Source organism: Ailuropoda melanoleuca, chromosome 4 (genome assembly GCF_002007445.2).
Source record: "Ailuropoda melanoleuca isolate Jingjing chromosome 4, ASM200744v2, whole genome shotgun sequence".
NCBI classification, from domain to species: Eukaryota; Metazoa; Chordata; class Mammalia; order Carnivora; family Ursidae; genus Ailuropoda; species Ailuropoda melanoleuca.
The window spans coordinates 106,778,329-106,797,826 of NC_048221.1; the positions used below are offsets into that span (position 1 = coordinate 106,778,329).

The 19,498-nt window shown below is 39.2% G+C and overlaps 1 protein-coding gene across 1 annotated transcript in view; it reads right to left on the minus strand.

Annotated features, from left to right (window-relative positions):
* EIF2AK3 (eukaryotic translation initiation factor 2 alpha kinase 3) overlaps positions 1-19,498 on the minus strand; it is a 65,249-nt gene that overhangs the window by 33,439 nt on the left and 12,312 nt on the right. Inside the window, exon 3 of the mRNA XM_002922333.4 lies at positions 206-400. Within this exon, the coding sequence (XP_002922379.4) occupies positions 206-400 (195 nt within the window). The remainder of the gene's footprint in view (positions 1-205; positions 401-19,498) is intronic.

Below are 19,498 nucleotides of genomic sequence, written 5' to 3' on the forward strand. Positions count from 1 at the left end.
TGTTTGTTCTGCTGTCTTGGATACATTTAGTTTTCTTAATAATATTTTGCCCTTTCTACTTTGCAGTTCTTTTATTAAAACAAATGACATTCTCAGGGGACAAATAATAATAAACCTCAACCAGTAATAGTATAGCTTAATAAATTATTTCTTCTATCCCTATTTATTCTGATTTCTCCCCAAATAATTCAACATTTTCACTCACCTTTCCAGTATATGCACTGAGTCCATATGTAGTGAGAGACTTTCCTCCAACCAAAACAACATCATCTCCAAATTTATAAGAAGATTCAAGAAGTGATTCAACTGTAAAAGGAACTGTTTCCATGCTCTCACGGTCCCGGTCCCACTGGAAGAGGTCTCCATCCAGAGAAGGAATGATCATCTTATTCCCAAATACCTAAAACAAAAGCTAACTTTTAAAGGGATAATAACTTTAGTTACCAAGAGCTGGAGTCTTGAACCTGACGTTCTCTAGCCTCCTTCTGAACAGTATGTGAACCGGCGTAATTCATCAACCAAAAAATAATTTGAAACAATGGCCAGTCTCTCCTGGGGCCTACATATAATACCCTAGTATGGTTTTTCTCAAAATGTTTGCTATGGGTGTCTCGTAATGATAAGGGAGCTGCCAAAAAAAAAAAAATTTTGTGATCAAGTGAGTTCAAGAAGAGGTTGTTACAAAAAAAAAAAAAGAAGAAGAAGAAGAGGTTGTTACAGGAGTCCTTATAGCAATTACTATGCGAATGTACAGGGGCACCTGGGTGGCTCAGTCAGTTAAGGTTAGGCATCTGACTCTTGATTTCAGCTTGGGTCATGATCTCAGGGTTGTGAGATGAAGCCTCACATCAGGCTCTGCTCTGGGCGTGGATCCTGCTTAAGATTCTCTCCCTCCCTCTCCTTCTGCCCCTCCCATCCCTGCCTCCCTGTGCTCTATTAAAAACAATGCTAACATACAATATTATTTCCTAGAAAAGGGACAGTATGTGCAGTATCTTCCAGATCCATTTTATCCAGGACAATTATTGTCACAGGCTCGGGTCCACGAAGACAGGTTGATTCTGGCAGTATACCATCCTTTATTTACTTTCTCAAATCTGCTATGCACCACAAGGCTGGTAACAAAGTTGACTGATTTTAGGATCTTAGTTGTCCTTCCTTCTTTTACCAATGTGTGTTGAGGGCCTACTATGTGCTGGGCATGAGTATGCTACTTGGGAGAGACCAGTGAGCAGAGCAAAACCAAACCAAACCAAACCAAACCAAACCAAACCAAAATAACTGCCCTATGGAGTTCAAACTCTGGTGTTGGGAGACAAACAACAAAATGAATAGTCACAGAGTATGTGAGGTGATAAATACCATAGGAAAAAACAGAATAAGATAAAGTGGGACTACAAAACGTGCATATGGTAGGGGAGGGGATTGTCAATAGGGAGCTCAGGGTAGGCTCCACTGAGAAAGTCACATTTGAGCAAAACCTGAACTTGGGGGAGTTAATCATGCTGACATGTGGGGAACAGCCCTTGCAAAGACCTTAAGGTGCAAGAATGCCCTTCACATTGGAGGAAGCACAGGGAACACAAACAGGCTATAGAGGCAAGGGTGGAGGCAGGGAGAGCAAGAGGTGCTGATGGCTCCAAAAGGTTAAAAGCACTGGAGGTGTTGTAGGCAGTCAGATTTGGGATGTAACAGGAAGGCAGAGCCAACAGGATTTCCTGGAGGATTCCCTGTATAGTATAAGCAAAAGAAAAGAGTTCAGTATAACTCTAAAGTTTTTGGCCATGAACACCTTATTTCTTGAGAAAGAGTTATTAGCACATGGCTTTGTGACATGGACCTTTTGGTTTTTAAAAATATATACATCTTGACTTACTTCAGCAAATGACACACTATTTTCCTGACCAGGCTCAAAACTTTGGAAAAAGGGAATATAAATGAGTTTAATAAACAAAAAACAAGGGGCGCCTGTGTGGCTCGGTCAAATGTCTGACTCTTGATTTTGGCTCAGGTCATGATCTCAAGGTTGTTGAGACTGAATCCCACATCCGGCTCTGAGTCTGCTTGAGATTCTCTCCCTTGCCCTCTGCCCTCTTCCTGCCCCTCTCAAAATAAATAAATAAACCTTAAAAAAAAAAAAAAGCTAACAAAAGTCCAAACAAATGTTGATCTCAACTTCTTTTATAGCAAAATTTCTCTATGTACTACTTTGTTCCTCAAGTAGAATACTATCTTTAAAAGGATACTTACCCAGAAACGCCCATACAATCACTAAAAGGGCTCACAAATCCTCCCTTCCCTCTAGCTTGGCTCCACACCTCAGGATTTTCAAGGGCTGGTAGAAAGCCATTCTTCTCATCCACTTCTTTCATGTTCTATTTCAAATCCCTATATCTCCTAGCCTGAACTATTATAATAGCCTCTTTACAGTTCTAAACTGGCAATTTCCTCAGTCTAAACTCTACATATCTTCTAGATTAATCTCTAAGTCAGAGTTAAGCTTGTTATGACATTACTCAAAAATCTTCAAAAGTTCTCGATTATCTTCTTATTAAAGACCCCAAATCCTAAATCTGACATTCAAAGTCCTCTAAACGTGACCTCACACCACCTTTTCTTGTCTTCCATTTTCCCCCATGGGCAGAAATCAGCCATCACCACTTCCATGTGATATTTAACGTTACTGTTATTATTCAGTGATGTCATTGTCAATGTCACTTCTTTCTGGAACACCCACCGGTACCAGCACTGCCCACTGAAATCCCATCTGGCCTTCAAGTTGGCCTCACTTACACTTTGTTTTGAAGTCCAAGAAAATTTTAGCAGTGTAAGATTGCTGACAAAGATCTTCCCATTCCTTAACACTGTACTTTACCTTCTGCTACAACTATAAACTGAAATAGCATTACATTCTCAAAAATTGTTTACTGTACCACTAAGAAATACTTACCACATACACTAATGATTCTACATTTCCGTTTCTACAATGTTTATATGGTGGCTGCAAAAGCAATGCACCCAAAACTAGTGCCCAGGTTTTGTTTTCCAAATCCACCGCCCACCAAAGGAATCAAGGCTCCTCAGAGAAATGTCTAATTCCAGGGCTGGGCAGGGGAGGGGCAAGATGAGACTTTAACATCTTATTATTCTAGACAGTAAGGATGTGCGCAAAAATATAGAAGCACACCACTGACCAAATCTGGAACAACTTAAGTACCAAAATAATAAAGTACTGAAGGGAAAAAAAAGAATTCATGAGTCCATACTGATAATAAATAGAGAAACAATACATGGGGGAGAAGGGAGGGCTCTTACTGCAATAAAATGCCAAGTGTCTACTGGCAAATATGAAGGGAGGGGTGAAGTTGGAAAAATTAAAATTTTGCAACCATCATAGTAAAGAGCGCATCATGCAAAAATCAGCAACAGTGTTAAATCTAGGAAGGCGGAAATTTTGACGAGGAGTAGGATATTTGCACAGTCTTAAAGCATCTATCCATGGACTGCTTATTAGTTACAAGAAACTAAAAACAGAAACAACAAAAAAACCCCAGTATTATACAGTGGAGAATTTAGATAATACCCTGACCAGATGATGAAAATTAACATCATCGACGAGTGACAGATTTTGACACCCTGAGAGATGGCACTTCCCCTGTGCAGGATTCTAAGCCAAGAATAAACAACCTAGATCTAATCACCAGGAAACACTGGACAAGCACACAATGAAACTTTTTTTTCTTTTTTTTGAGAGAGCACGCACACGAATGTGCACGCACACGCAAGGGGGGTGGGGGGTGGGCAGAAGGAGAGAAAGAATCTTAAGCAGACTCCACACCCAGTGCTGAGCTTGTCGCAGCTCAAACTCACAAGATCATGACTTGAGCTGAAAGCAAGAGCTGGACACTTAACCTACTGAGTTACCCAGGTACCCTGAAATGAAGAAATTTCCGTTCTTTTAAGATAAAAGGGCAGAGAGACTGTATTCTTCAAAATGTCAATATCATAAAAGACCGTGTCTGTGGGAAAATCTCGATTCAAAGAGTCTAACAAGACAAATAAACGCACTACCTGACCCTAGACCAGAGGGTGTACTGGTGGTAAAGACACTACAAAAGATGTCACGGCATCCTTTGCGGATGGATATTGTGGGTTTGGTTCCAGACCACCTCAATAAAATGAGTGAGAAGAATTTTTGGTTTCTTGGTGCCTATAAAAGTTACATTTATGCTATACTGTAGTCTATTAAATGTGCACTAGCATTCTGTCTACAAAATAATGTACAGACCTGAATTGAAAATACTTATTGCTAAAAAACGCTAACCATCATCTGAGCTTTCAGCCAGTCATACTCACTGATCACCAACCACCTTAACAAATACAATGAGAGTCTGAAATACTGTGAGAAGTACCAGTGGTGGCACAGAGACGTGAAGTGAGCAAATGCTATTGGAAAAAAGGGGCCGACAGACTTGCTTGATGCAGGTTGCCACAAACCCTCAATTTGTAAAAATGCAGTATTTGCAAAACATAGTAAGATGAGGTATACCTGTACGAGGTCAACTGGTAAAACTGCAATAATGATGGCAGAGTGAAGTATCAACATAAATTTATGAAGTTGATAACTATGCCGTGATTATGTAAGAGAATATCTCTATTAGGAATACACACTGAAGTATTTGGGAGCAAAGGTCCACAATGGATGGACAGCTGATTTATCTCCAAATGTTTTAGGGGGAAAAAATGTGTCAGAGGGGTTGGGGGGAAGGAAAAAGTAAGAAGGAAAGATTAAGCAAACAAGGTTTGTGGTAGATAAATCTCGGTATATAGATTGGTCCTGTTTTTGGTATCATTTTTATTTGGGCAACTTTTTGTAGTTTGAAATTATTTCCAAATAAGAGGTTGAAAAGAAAAGAACGGTACTCAAGAGCCTTACAGGAGCTCTGTAATTAAACTCAGAAGGCCATACCATTAAAACAAAGGTTAGTCATAATTCTGGGTATTTAAAGATGACTAACTATTACTCTTTATTGAAAGAACATTTGATTTTTAATAAACTCTCAAAATGGCATCAGGATGTATACTGCCTCATACTGTAGAGTTTAAACATTACTAATTTATTCTTTGCTTTCTTATTTTATTTTTTAAAAATTACAACTTTTCTTCTTATCTTTTGTAGAATGCCCAACTTGAAGTTGTCATTAAGAACAGAGTTAAGTCATTAGTATAAATACCCTATGAAAACAATATATAGCCAATATGATCTCCCACTTTGAGTTATGTATCAGTTAGAAAATCAAGTATTTACCGCTTTGTACCTTTCATATAATGTTAGGTATTCTTTATTCCATTCACTCGAACTGTAAGTTCAAATTATGATAAAGTTAAAAAATAGGTATTTCAGTCGTCTAGTCGTATCAACATAGTACTAGTTAAGTACAAACATGGAAAGCAGGTGTACATCACCAAAAGAAAGAGGAAGAGGGGTTAGAAGGTCTGTAGTAAACAGATAACATTCATTCTGACTTGTTTCCTCTTCCATTAACCACCTCTTTTCTCCTAAAGCAGTAACAGATCGTTAGGAAACACAATGGCTCCTAAGTGCTGCAAAAAAGACCAAAAACTATAACAGAAACAAAAAACTGTCAAACTAATACGGACTAAAATTCATCTCTGCTTTAAGAGTGATCTATATGCCTCCAAATGTAAAGGAAAACAAGCTTTTCCAATTAAAGATAAGGTTTAGAGCTCACTTCAGCAGCACATGTACTAAAAAAAAAAATTATATATATACATACATATATGTTGTTTAAACAACCAAGAAGATTTGAGATGATGGACCATATTGAGAAAAACTGCCTTATTTTTTAAAACTGAAATCTCCAACAGCATCAACTCAGTGAGAAAAGTGCAAAACGCAAAACAACAAAAAATCATTATGATTTAATACTTAATCATCATGTCATATTTCGGGATTATGATTTTAAAGGCTCACTTTGAAATAACTGCTCTTCGCTAATTGGCTGCTTATGAGTCATCCCCACCGCTGCTAACCTTTGCACCAATCTTTGTGAAGCCTTTCAGGCTGCATGTGTGAAAGCAGATGGTGCTTTTCCTTGACAGCCACAAGAAATGCTATATGCACGCAGTTCAGGTAGTGAGATGACATCAGCCCTCACCAGAGCATTACCTCACCCTCCCAGCACAGGAATGAGTCACTCAGAGAGTCAGCTGCAAATCTCTTGGTAGAAAAAAATGTAGGTTACAGTGATGTGATGCGTTTTCACATTCCACTGATTCGTCTCTGTGAGCAGCTGTTTGTTTTGATTCGCTGCTCTGCCTCTCAGACTAATTGCATGACTTGCTTCCTCTATCAGTCATTTTTTAAAAATATAAATTCTTGTTATTTTATGGGTTTTTTTTCCTCCTCCATTTGTTTTTTTCCTGTTCATAATTTTAAAATAAAAGGTTGTCACACTGGTTGGCAAACTCAGTGCCAAAGAGCCAATCAAGATCTTTATGCATGCAATCACAAAGCAGTCTGGTAAAATAATTCAATTTCTATTTCTGAACGGGACCTAAATGGCATAATGAATACCAGTGGCACATGTAATCAGGGAGTGCTATTTGAAATCAGAATGTGAAAATAAGAATTCTATTGCCAAGTGACAGAAGGAACTTCAACTGAGAAAATGTAGGCTGTGCTACTACTAAAATGAATATAACCAGCAATAAAAACAAAAATTTTTCTAACTGTATAAGATGTATTTTTTAAATTTGGTTCTACCTTCTTTTTCTATGCACCCCCACCATTGACACATATATTTTTGGGGGTATATTCAACTTTATATTAACTTATTCTAAACATTTTGAAACATATAAAGAGACTAATAAACCCTCATGTATCTATCACCCAGTTTCAACAATTATCACATTTTGCCAATTGTTTCATCTGTTCTCCATCCACCCACAACATGTATTTGTGTACTAGAATATTTTATTTATTTATTTTCTTTACTAGAGTATTTTAAAGTAAATCCCAGACATTATGCCATTTCCCCTATAAACCCTTCAGTATTCCTTGCTGAGAAGTAACTACTATGCCAGTATCACATCTAACAGAATTGAGAGTAATTCCTTAAATTCATCTAATATTTAAACTTCCCTGATTGTCTTAAAGATATACAATTGGTTTGCTCCAACAAGGAATTCAAACTCCATGTATTAAATTTGATTCTTTTTTCCCCCTTAGGAGCCCCTTTAACTCCCTTTTCCACGCACTCATTTGCTTGAGAAACCAGATTATTATTTATCGTATAGAATGTCCCACAGTCTGGCTTCTGCACGTCATTTAACTTGTTCCTTTATCCCCTGTATTTTCTGAAAAGTGTGTGATTAAACCTGAAACTTTGATCTGATGCAGGTTTGGTTTTCTTGTAAGACTACTTCATAGGTGACACTACCTACTTCCTATCACACTGAAGGCCAATGAGCCACAGCTTACAAACCAAACCTGACCCACTGCCTGTTTTCTTAAGTTAAGCCTTATAGGGCCACAGTCACATCCATTTATTTATGTATTGTCTAGGACTGCTTTCCCCCACAACTACATAGACCATCTGGCCCATAAAGCCCAAGATATTTATTGTCTAGCCCGTTATAGAAAAAGTTTGCCAACCCCTGTGTTATGTCATATTTGTTACTATTAATCAGTAGATTTGGGGGAGTCAGCCTGATCTCTCCATTTCAAAGTGTTCTATCAGCTTTTCACCATCTTAGTATCAATTGATGACCTACTATTTCAATAAAGGGAATAAAACAATGACTTCTAACTCTATATTCTTCCTGCAGTTACTAGTGAGAGTTTTTCTATAAACAAGAACTTTCCCTCCTGTAGCTTTGGAAGCTAGATTTATACACAATTATTTTCTCAAGTAGTGACTTAAACATTAAACCCTTTCAAACCCAAAAAAGTTGCATGCAGCGTGTTCCCTAACCAAGAAAGAGGGAAAAAGAACACGCTGGCCCTGACAGCTATAAAAGCCAAGTCCCAAGTACAAGCTAAGAAGCAATAAAGTTAAAGGGGGTCAGGTTGTAAACAGCGTGGTAAGACTCAGACTTGTCAAGAGTACAGAAAAGGAAAAATGAACACAGACTATAAGGGGAAAGGACAGAAAAACACTATTCTAGAATATTCACTAAAGGGGCACACGTCTCTGCCCACCTCAAGAACTCCAAGCGTCTCTAGAATAACACAATAGCTGATGCTTCCAATCATGATCTCAAGGAATAAAAAGATAAAATTCACGAAGACTGGGAAGATGTAAAATACAAGAAACACTCCACTGGAAGTGTTAAATTGTTGACTTTTTTAATATGTGGAAATCCCCTTTGCCCTGAACAATTACTTTCCTGGCCACGCTAGCTGTTTTGCTAACTTGGGGCAACAGCAGGCATCCAGCATCTGAAATGGAGCCGTGTGCACAGGGTGATGAGCACACCTCATCCAGCCTCATTCCTGGGTCCCTGACTCTGCCTGCCACTTGCTTGGTGACCTTGGACAAAAACCAACACTATACCGTTTTACAAAACTCCCCACATTAACTTACTGTACTTGATCCTCAAATTCAGCATCCATGGCTATTTTTTTTTTAAAGATTTTATTTACTTGAGAGAAAGAGAGAGCAAGCCCACAAGAGGAGGGATGGGGGGAGGGAGAAGCAGACTCCCCACTGAGCGTGGAGCCCAACACGGGGCTCAATCCCAGGATCCTGAGACCAGGACCTGAGCCAAAGTCGGATGCTTAACTGACTGAGCCACCCAGACGCTCCTCCACAGCAAAAGGTGTGTCTTCTGGTCCCCAGACTACTGATGTTTCTACTACTCTTGGGATCCATAGGTCTCCTGCTTTTCTCCACTCCTATCCCTGTTTCCCCAGTTCCTCCGCAATCAAAACAGAAAGGGATTTTGACCTTCTCTGGAATTAAGACCAAAGGAGGACTTAAGAGTGACTTAGGAACAGGTACAGAGAGGAAGAACAGTGGTGTGTTTCCATACGGTGAGTTCTGAGTGACTGAGAGAGCTCAGCAGGCAGAGATGCTGAGGCGTTTGCCTGCACAGGTCGGCTGCTCAGAGGAAAAAGATCGGGCTGAAGAGAAAAACTAGAACTGCTGCTGTCATAGGAACAGAGACACAATCCCCTTGAAGGAGAATACCTATACCCAAACTTCTAGAATTCTAACATTTAAAAATTCTGGCAGAGTGATGAGTCAGAGAAAACAGGAGAGAAAAAAGTGCTTCAAGAGATTGGCTTTAGTAGAATTTTAGGAATTTTCCTATTTTCTTCCAGGTTTCCCCAACTGCTACTTAATGTGAATACTTTATGAATGTTTATAAACATAAATACGTTCACAATTAGAGTAACTGGCTTATAATACAAATGCCTCACTGAGACAACCCTTTGAATCATCAGAGTCCCATGGAAAGTCTCAAAACAGAAAAGAATGTCAAGAAACCCTTTCCATTTTGACTGTGGAAGAATCTCTCCCATTTAAAATCCTTCCTTGGTTTCTGAAGGCTCAGGATATAATCCAAAATGCTCAACACAGCTTACTAGGCCCTGTATCAGCTGGCCCCAGCCTCCCTCAACAGGCTCATCTCTCCTACTATCCCCCGGCCCTCACTCTTGTTGCCATCCTCCGATAATTCGCACCACAGAGGCCATTCCCTGTCCCAGAGCAGTCTTTCTCCGCCACTCTAACCATCTCTTGCCTGGGCAGCTCCTTCTCCTCATGGGATCTCAGTTGTAAACACCATCTCTTCTGAAAAGGCTTCTCTGGCCTCCTATCTAGGTAGGTCAGGCCTTTTTGCTAACTCTCTTAGTTCCACCCTTCCATGTGGTCGTTTCCACAACTCAACTACATTGTTTACACTGTAATTATTCGATATCTGTCTCCCCAGCTGGCTCCACACGATGCCACATGAGTTCCACAAGGGCAAGGACCTCATCTGTCCTGGGCACTGCTGTACCCCAGCGCACAGTCCTGCCAGACTCCTACCCCACTACAGAGGAGTTCCATTTGGGATGTGTTAAGGTCAGGCACCTCTGACTCTCCCACAGAGATGTTTAACAGGCATTAAGTGCTCACAATATGCTGAGCAGCATGCGAAGTCTGCTATATAGATGATGTCTCTCAGCAATTATTCTGGATAAAGCACATTAAGAATTATAATTATTATTACGGAAAATGCAAACATCTGGGTAATTACTGAAGTATTTCAAAAAGCATGAAGCACTGCTGTTTAAGATACTGAATGAGGTCACTGAGGCCAGAACACAGGAGAGAGGAGGCAACAGGATGAGGGATAGGTCCCAAGCTCAAAGTCTGGCCAGCTCCTGTAGGACGCAGCAGGGAATGGTAAGCAAGTTGAACCTTATTTTACATGTAATAGGGAACCACTGGAGGGCTTTAGGCAGAGGAGGAACAGGCTGATGAATTCTTTTAACATCATTCAGATGGCAGCAGGGAGAGTGATGAGAGCAGACAACAGAGGAAACGGGAGCAATTGGGAGGCCTGTGCACTGGTCCAGGGGAGGTGGTGGAGGCTAGCATCATGAGGAGCAATGGTGCTGGAGAGAGTAAATGGATCAATGGTATGTTCTGAAGGGAGAGCAATGGGACTAGTTAATGGAGCAAGCCTGGAACACAAGGAAATGAAAGGAACTCAAGGATGACTTGTAGGTTTCACCTAAGCCACAGGGAAGACTGAGGTTGAGGTTGCGGATACTACTTTGGTGTGACTTTTAGACCTTCCTCTAAGTAGAGATGTGAAGCCAGCCATCAGCTCTGTCAGAGGAGATGTGTATTTGGGGTACCCACAGCACACAGGTTCTATTTAACTCAGAGAGCCCAGAGAGCATAACTTATTAACCAGCATCCTTTTAAGGAACATATAGGTTGCTTCTAAAATTTAAAATTATAATAATGCTATGATGAACATCTTTTGTATTTCAGATTCTTTCTTTAGGAAAGACTGCCAGAAAAGGAGCTCTTGGGAATTTTCCCCCAATGTGTAGATTTTTTTAAATCGTAATTTGAAATAATTTTAGACTGAGAAAAGTTGCAAAAATAGTACAAAGAGTTTCTATAAACCTTTCATCTAGCCTCCCCTAATGTTACTATCTTGAAATTTAGATATTGGAGGGGCGTCTGTTTAAAACAAAAATATAAACTCTTCATCTGAGTAGTTATAAATTCATCATGAACCTTCCTTTATTTTCTATAAGGTAACTTCAGAAAGTAACTATGGTTCATGAACACAAAATTTCAAAAACTACAAAAAAGACTTTAGAATTTAAATAGCTTCTCCAAAACTAAATTCAAGGAGAAGGTAGAAAGCCTAATTATGCCATGTCAATTATTTCTTTCCCAACCCCGGATTTACAACACCCATTTAAAAATAAAGCCTCAAAGCTAAATAAAGATGAATTCAATATAAGAATTAAATACATCAAACTGTTACCAGTCTTGATTTACCTGATTTACCAGAAATCTCTATCAACCCTAAAATTCTCCTTTATCATACAGAAGTTCTGAAGGACTGTAAACTACTTTATTGAGCACAAAGATGAACAATATTAAAGAAAAGTTAACAGGCATAATTTTGTATATTTTATTTCTTTAAAAATGATACCCTGTGTATGGAACATAAAATGGTAACTTTTAATAAACAAAAACCAGTAAGTGACTAGATCGCTAGATGCCAGAATTGACTATTTGTGACAGAGAAAAAAAATGTGAAGAGAAAAAAAAAATATTCCAGCACTGTGCTAAGGAAATACTTTTTTTATTTCCCTGAAAACCTTGAAATTACCATGATGGGGGGAGAAAAAAGGGAGGTTTTTGCTGAAAGTAAAGTGTTCCTGGGAATCGTACCTCACAGACTAAGGAAGGGGACATGGTTAACAACTACTCAGATGTCTAACACGAGGGATTATGAGATCTTTCAGTACATCTGGGCATTAGTGAAGGCATCCCACGTGACTTGCTTAAGAGGAAATATAGACTTTTTTTTTTTTTAAAAGGAAATGCAGAAGAAAAAAACATATCCTGAAACAATTTGGTTATTTATTGTCATCAAAGATTGTGAATTAACACCCAAGAGCAGTGAAATGTCAAAAAGATAATAACTATTTCATTCTTTCTTTTCTCAACCCATAGAACAAAATACCTCAAGGAAAACTATCAGACTAACGTTTTAGCATACTCTTCACATTCATGATGAAAAACACAGATTTTAGTAACTATCTCTCCCTTCATTTAGATCATTATACATTCATGAAGTAGATAATATGCACGCGAAGTCAATTTCCTAAAAAGGAAAGTCAAATCAATTTTTCATTTAGCAACATGCATGCTAGAGTAAACTGGTTTAGTTCACAGGAATGCTTTCAGCCATGCTAAGGGATTAATAGAATAAAATTAAATCAAAGCACTGTTTCATTTCTATAATTAAAAGAAAAGCAATTAACCCAAGCAATTATTTACATATTGCCTTGCTACATGACTGAATTGACAGTGACTTTTCCAAATAAATCACAATCTTCAATGACAGATCCAGGCTCAAAATGTGCTGGTTTATGTACGAATGAAAAAAATGCAAAATGGCCAGACATCTTTCAGTGTAAATTAGAGAATCTTTAAATTAGAGATTATGGACCTTCTCTTAATAAAAGCACTACTCTAAGGGTCTACGGATGAACTCTTCGTGAACAAATCAAGTTAACCATTAAGAGTAATACCCTTTCCAAAGGCTCCCCCCACCTATAAAGGCCCCTCTCAATGAATGCAGTCTGATGAGGGGTAAGGAGGAGGCTGGAAAGCTCTAGCATCATAGTTGTCTGTTTCTGCACCTGTCTGAAACAGAAAGGCGTTGTCCCTTGGGGAGAAACATGCCGAAAATAAAACAAAACCCCAAACTCTAACTATAGACTTATAATAGTGTTGTTTGTTCTTTTTAAGAGGGGGAAGAAAAAGGCATTTTAACAGAAAACTGAAACAAAAAACAGACATGGTCTCTCTAAATAAAGAAAAGGTACAGGTATTATCTAAGAACAAACTAGTTACATGTATACAATTATTATTATTATTTTTTTAAAGATTTTATTTATTTATTTGACAGAGATAGAGACAGCCAGCAAGAGAGGGAACACAAGCAGGGGGAGTGGGAGAGGAAGAAGCAGGCTCATAGCGGAGGAGCCTGATGTGGGGCTCGCTCCCATAACGCCGGGATCACGCCCTGAGCCGAAGGCAGACGCTTAACCGCTGTGCCACCCAGATGCCCCTCCATGTATACAATTATTAACATGCATTCTAAACAAAGATAAGGAAAGTCTCTGTGTGTTTATGAATGTGCTCCAAAACACAGAGAAGTATAGAGTTCAAGGATATTATATCACTTAGATTTGAAGTGTGATCCAAATGTCACCCAGAGACCCCAAAGAAAACTATGCTAATACGTTACAAAACTTACGACAACCAATGAGAGATGCCTGGGTGGCTCAGTCAGTTAAGCGTCTGCCTTTGGCTCAGGTCATGTTTCTGGGGCCCCGCATCAGGCTCCCTGATCAGTGGGGAGTCTGCTTCTCCCTCTGTCCCTCCCCCTGCTGGTGCACATACTCTCTCGTGCTCTCTAATAAATAAAATCTTAAAAAATAATAAGATAACCAATGAAGAACCACAGCCAAATATCCTCAGTGCTTTCTCAAGGTTTAATCTGCGTATAAATTATCAGAGGAAAGGAAATCAGATTTCACCTCAGGTGGTCTTTTCGAAAATTAAAAACAAATTCTTAGCTGCTATTATTTAAGTATTAGGCTTAGAACCTAGAGCACATCTGTTACAGCTAATGGAGTGAACTTACACACACACACACACACACACACACACACACACACACACACACAGAGTTTTAGCTTGGTTTATTATCACTATTCTTTTGAGGAAGTTTGTAAATACCTAGTCAAGAGGAAAGAGTGGCAAATCAGATCTGTGTCCCAAGACACCTCGACCTTCCTACAGCATACCATTCTAAATATAATGTAAAACACTTGTTTAATGAAACCATCAATCTCTCTTATCCTCTAGGAATTTATTTTTTCATTGACATAATCAAAATACCAGTAAAGCAACATAATATAGTATTTTATCTGCCTTTTGGATCAGAGAAGGTTAAGGATATCAAAGCAGGCCAGGAGGCAATAACATACGCACCTAATGGCAATTTCTAATGAATTTCTAATGAATTGAGTGCTTTATTTTTTACAGAATCCTTAAATGTAGTTAAAAAAAGGGGGGGGCTGAAAACTCCCTCTAGATAATTTATTTATGCTTCATCTATCTGATGGTACCTGATTCCCGAAGTGGCAACAATCTTTAAGATTTAGCTCAATCCCATAATTTTACAGAGCAGGAGATTAAAGCTCTACTGAACTGAAGAATTTAGCTGGGCCATCTAGTCAGTTAATGGAAGAACCCTGACTAGAACTCAAGGCCCTGAATCCCAGCTCCTCCTCCACGACCCCACACAGCGCCAGAAGCTCCTGTGTGGCTTTACTTCATTATTCCAAAAGTACATGTGATTCATCGCCAATTGCTCTGTCATTAATAACTTAAATTTTTTTTTAAGATTTTATTTACCTATTTGAGAGAGAAAGAGAGAGAGAGTGAGAGAAAGCATGAGCCAGGGTGGGGGAGAGGGAGAAGCAGGCTCCCCACTGAGCAGGGAGCCCAACCCTAGACTGGATCTCAGGACCCTGAGATCATAATCTGAGCCAAAGGCAGATGCCCAATCAACTGAGCCACCTAGGTGCCCCAGTAACTTAAAAATTTTTAAACAGTGGGGGTGCCTGGCTGGATCAGTTGGTAGAGCACACAACTCTTGATCTCAGGGTCATGAGTTCGAGCCCCATGGTGGGATAGAGATTACTTAATAAATAAAAGTTTTTAAAAAATTATTACACAGTCTATCAAATCCTCGTCATTAGATTAATAAGTAGCTTTACTAATTGCTCCACAGGGAATACATCTTCCCTGGCCTTCTAGGTTTTATCTGTTTCATCTTCATACCACTCCTGATGAAAGCGTGGAGAAAGCGACATTCTAATACAGGAGTCCCCACACGGAGCCACGGATCTACCTCCTGTCACGTGGGTGGTTTCGGCTTTAGCTCTGTACCAAACGCTGGGCTTCAGACAGAGAAAATTAATTATTTCTCACAAAAAGTTAGGGACCTTCATAAAACACCATATCAGATGCATTTAGAAAGGTGTTATAACTCTGTGCATCATATGCAGGGCATTTCAAATAGCAGTTTTTGATCCTCTTCTTCTGTGGTATTTTTTTAAAAGATTTTATTTATTTATTTGAGAGAGAGAGAGAGCACAAACAGGGGGAGTGGCAGGGAGAGGGAGAAGCAAACTCCCCGCTGAGCAGGGAACCCAGCTCGGGGCTTGATCCCAGCACCCTGGGATCGTGACCTGAGAAGGCAGACGCTTAACTGACTGAGCCACCCAGGTGTCTTTTCTGTGGTATTTTGTCCGACTTCCGAACACAACTTGTAGATGCTGGGCAATGCACACCTTGCTGAGGAACAGATGACTCAAGCTCACAATACATTCCTGTTTATCTTCCAAACAGTCTTATAATATTTCTATCACATACTAGATCAGCAATCTCAAACTGGTCTGTAGATGCTTTCAGAGGTGCAGAGAGCCAAAAAGTTTTGCAACTAGGGAGTTATTTGCTTTCTTACTGTGGTGATATTTGCACTGAGGGTATAAAAGCAATGGTGACTAGGGGGCACCTGGGTGGTACAGTCGGTTAAGCGTCTGACTCCTGATCTCAGCTAGGGTCTTGATCTCAGGGTCATGAGTTCAAGCCCCAGTGCCCAGCTCCAAGCCCTACTTTAAAACAAAAAACAAACAAACAAACAAAAAAGCAATGGTGACTAAAACTGCTAGTGCCTTAGCACGAAAATCAAGAGACTCAAACATCAAACTAGCAGTCATTGAATTCTTCACTGGCACACACACAGCAAGAAGAAGAAGAAAAAAGAAATGAAAAAAGGAAAAGAGAAAAGTTTCACTCAAGAATGTTCTGATGAAGCAACAGAAAGGATTAATTTCATTCTTCTGGGACCTGAGTACACGTTTTTACCCTTCTGGCACGACCAGGGGAGACGTACGCACCTGCACCTCTGCCACATACTGAATGAAACAGGTCTTGACGAAAAGCACTTGTGTGACTGAGTTGTGAACTGTCTGTTCACAGAGCTCTGTTTCTGTTTAAAAAACTGAGGGGAAAAGATGCTTCTGAGACTTGGGTATCGGTCAGACATTTTCTCAAAAATACACAAAGTGAACCCCTCACTGCAAAGAAAACAACTGATCATGTTGGTGATAAAATTCCAGTTTTCAAGTGAAAATCAGAATTTTGGAAAACCTCTTTCTATCAATTTGAGCTCAACAGTTTGCTAGTACTTAAAGACTTTTCTGATGAGATCAGCGGTGATAATAGCAAATTTGATTTTTAAAATATTTTGTCAAGAAATAGGGCAATATCTGGAAGATCTGTATAACTCACTGAATCAACATTTGTCAAATGATGTTAGAACATCATGCGTGAGTGAAAGGCAAGACAGACATCTGGGTGTTGATGTAACAGAGTACAAAATGTTCATTGACATGGTTTCAGATTCTACAGTGCAACTCACCTTTAAGAAACTTCCATTTGTTTTGGTATAGTATCAAAAAAGAATGACCCAATCATCTGAAAAGACTTCTAAAATACATCTCCCTTTTCTAACTACATATATGTACGGCCTGGATTTTCTTCTTCATATAGTTCAACCAAAACAACAATGCAATGCACTGAATTCAGAAACAGATACGAAAACTGTTTTCTTCTATTAAACCAGAAATTAAAGAGATTTATAAAAATATAAAACAATGCCACCACTCCACTAAAATATTTTTAAACTAGAAAATATTCTTCATAAAAATATGTTTTTATGCTATCATCAATGGGTTCATTTTTTTAAATGATTTAATAACAAGGCGTTAAGATTTCTTTTTTAATTTCTAACATGGATTAAGTCTAGATAGACAGAACCCATGGAGAAAGCTCTTCGGAACTCTCCACAACTTTTCAGAAGGTAAAGGGTCCTGGGACAATACAGTCTGAGACCTGCTGTACTAGATGAGCAGCCCGAGTTTGAAATGGGGGGGGGTGCACCCACGATGGGGAGATGGCCCCAGAGCAGGCAGAACGGAGCACAGTCAGGCAAGCCTGGGTTCAATCCCAGCCTCATCATCTAGTCAGTCTGCAATTTCAAGCAGATAACTTCTCTGAGCTTCAATTTCCTCTTCTTCAAAATGACACCAACACAGCAACCTCAGGAGGCCCTTTGTGAGGATTACATGTGTGTAAAGTACAGAAGGTGTATGTTACAACCCCGGAAACAGTGTCGCTTCAAGAAATGGTCTCAAGAACCTGGGGCAGCAGGAACTTGGGGCAGCAAAGTCTAGTAAACTTGTCATGTTATCCCAGATGGTGAACAGCTTTAGATTTTCTATTTTTTTCTATAAAATAGAAAATGAAAATCTAGATAATGCAAAGAGGCCTCAGGATTTGTCTCCTGCATGCAAGGTGGCAAGTGAGCTTTTCATTTATTGTGTAAGAGCGACACAATGAAACTTGGCGAATATACTTGAGATTCAACATTTCACAAGTATTCTATCCAAAGGATCTAGGGTTTGCAGTGGGTGAGAAGGAGGGCACTTAAAACAAGAGAGCCCTAATAAACCACAGAAAATGGTATGGACTAGGGACAATGAGAAAGTTGAACTGTACTTAAAAAGACGGCTAACATAATTTAAACACACTCAATAGCACTCAGGGTATTACAACTGTTTGCATCTACTTTGTCATACCATGCAATTTATCTTTTTTCATGTGTCTATTTTAGTTTGCAAACACACACATGCTTTGTACCACCACGGCACACCGTAATATTACCTCAGATGTAAACAGCTTACAATCTTCTGATTTTGCTGATCATCTTTTTATGTCTAGTTTAAAAAATAAAACAAAACATGCATACCCAAGCATAATCCCAGCAGAATACAAATCAATGAATGTTTAGCTTGAGTAGTAATACATTTGAATATTATACCTGATTAAAATTTATTAGTGTAATTTACAATAAAATTGCTATTTGCATTAATAATTCACAATACAACAGAAATTCAATATTCTTGACAGATATTTTCAGCAAACTGTACTGTTTGATAAATAATAAACACTGTGAAAGCCTAGTCAGGGCTTAGCATACACAAATGTGGAGACTGGGCAGTGCCATTTCCCTAAGCACCTGCCTGGGTGCTCCAGAAAAGTATCCAGGCTGGGTTTACAGAAGAGCAGATAGGGCACTAGTAGCAGTATTCCCACCAGAAAATTCCAGCACCACTAATCAGGTCATTCTCAAGCCCCTCAGGTTAAGTTTTGTCTTTTTCAGATTTGATACCAGCTGGAAAGCTTTATGTTTTGACTTGTTTTTAAGTAGGCTCTACACCCAGCATGGAGCCCAATACGGGGCTTGCCCTCATGACCCTGAGATCAAGATCTCAGCTGAGATCAAGGGTCGGATGCTTCACTGACTGAGCCACCAAGGGGCCCCTAGAAAGCTTTCTGAAAGGGAACAACTGGTGATGAAAGAAAAAAAAGAGCACCCAGAGGGAGTGTCCCAGAGGAACAGCCTGGTTAGACAGAAGGCTAAGGGTATTCTGGAAAACAGAGGTGATAGCTTCCATGTCAACAGTCACAACTCAAAAGAGGGACTTTACTTTAAATGACTTAAACTAGAGACTAAAGCTCTAGAATAGGACAGAGACTTCATCTATCAGAGTCAAGACAAAAGATGAGAAAAATAAGCTTCTCTCATTTAACCCACCCCAAACCTCAACAAAGTAGGCAGTGTCCTTACTTATTGATGAGAACACTAAGGCTCTGAGGAGCTAAGTCCCTGCCCAAGTCTTGGAGTCATGTGTCATTGGAGTTTTAGGAGCACCATTTCTCTTTCTGTTTTTGCAAATAATCAGATTTGTCTAAAATTACATTCTAAGAAAATTTCATGCTTACAATTAGGATGTATGCTTGAGGCAAAATGCAGGGAATAATTTATGGGATTTTGCAATATGTATTTCTAACTATGAAGATGCAGTTAAGTTACTTATATTTGCTTTATTACTCCTAGGTACCTTGTGATAATAACAAGGGGGAAGAAATGATGACCATGTTATAGCTCAGTTAATGAGCTACATTGACTGAGAGAGCAGACAGTATTCTCAGTTATTCATGTATATGATTAACTCATTTAATGTTCAAAACAATCCTAAGACGTAGGTGACATTAGCCACTCGCTTTAAAGGAGGAGAACT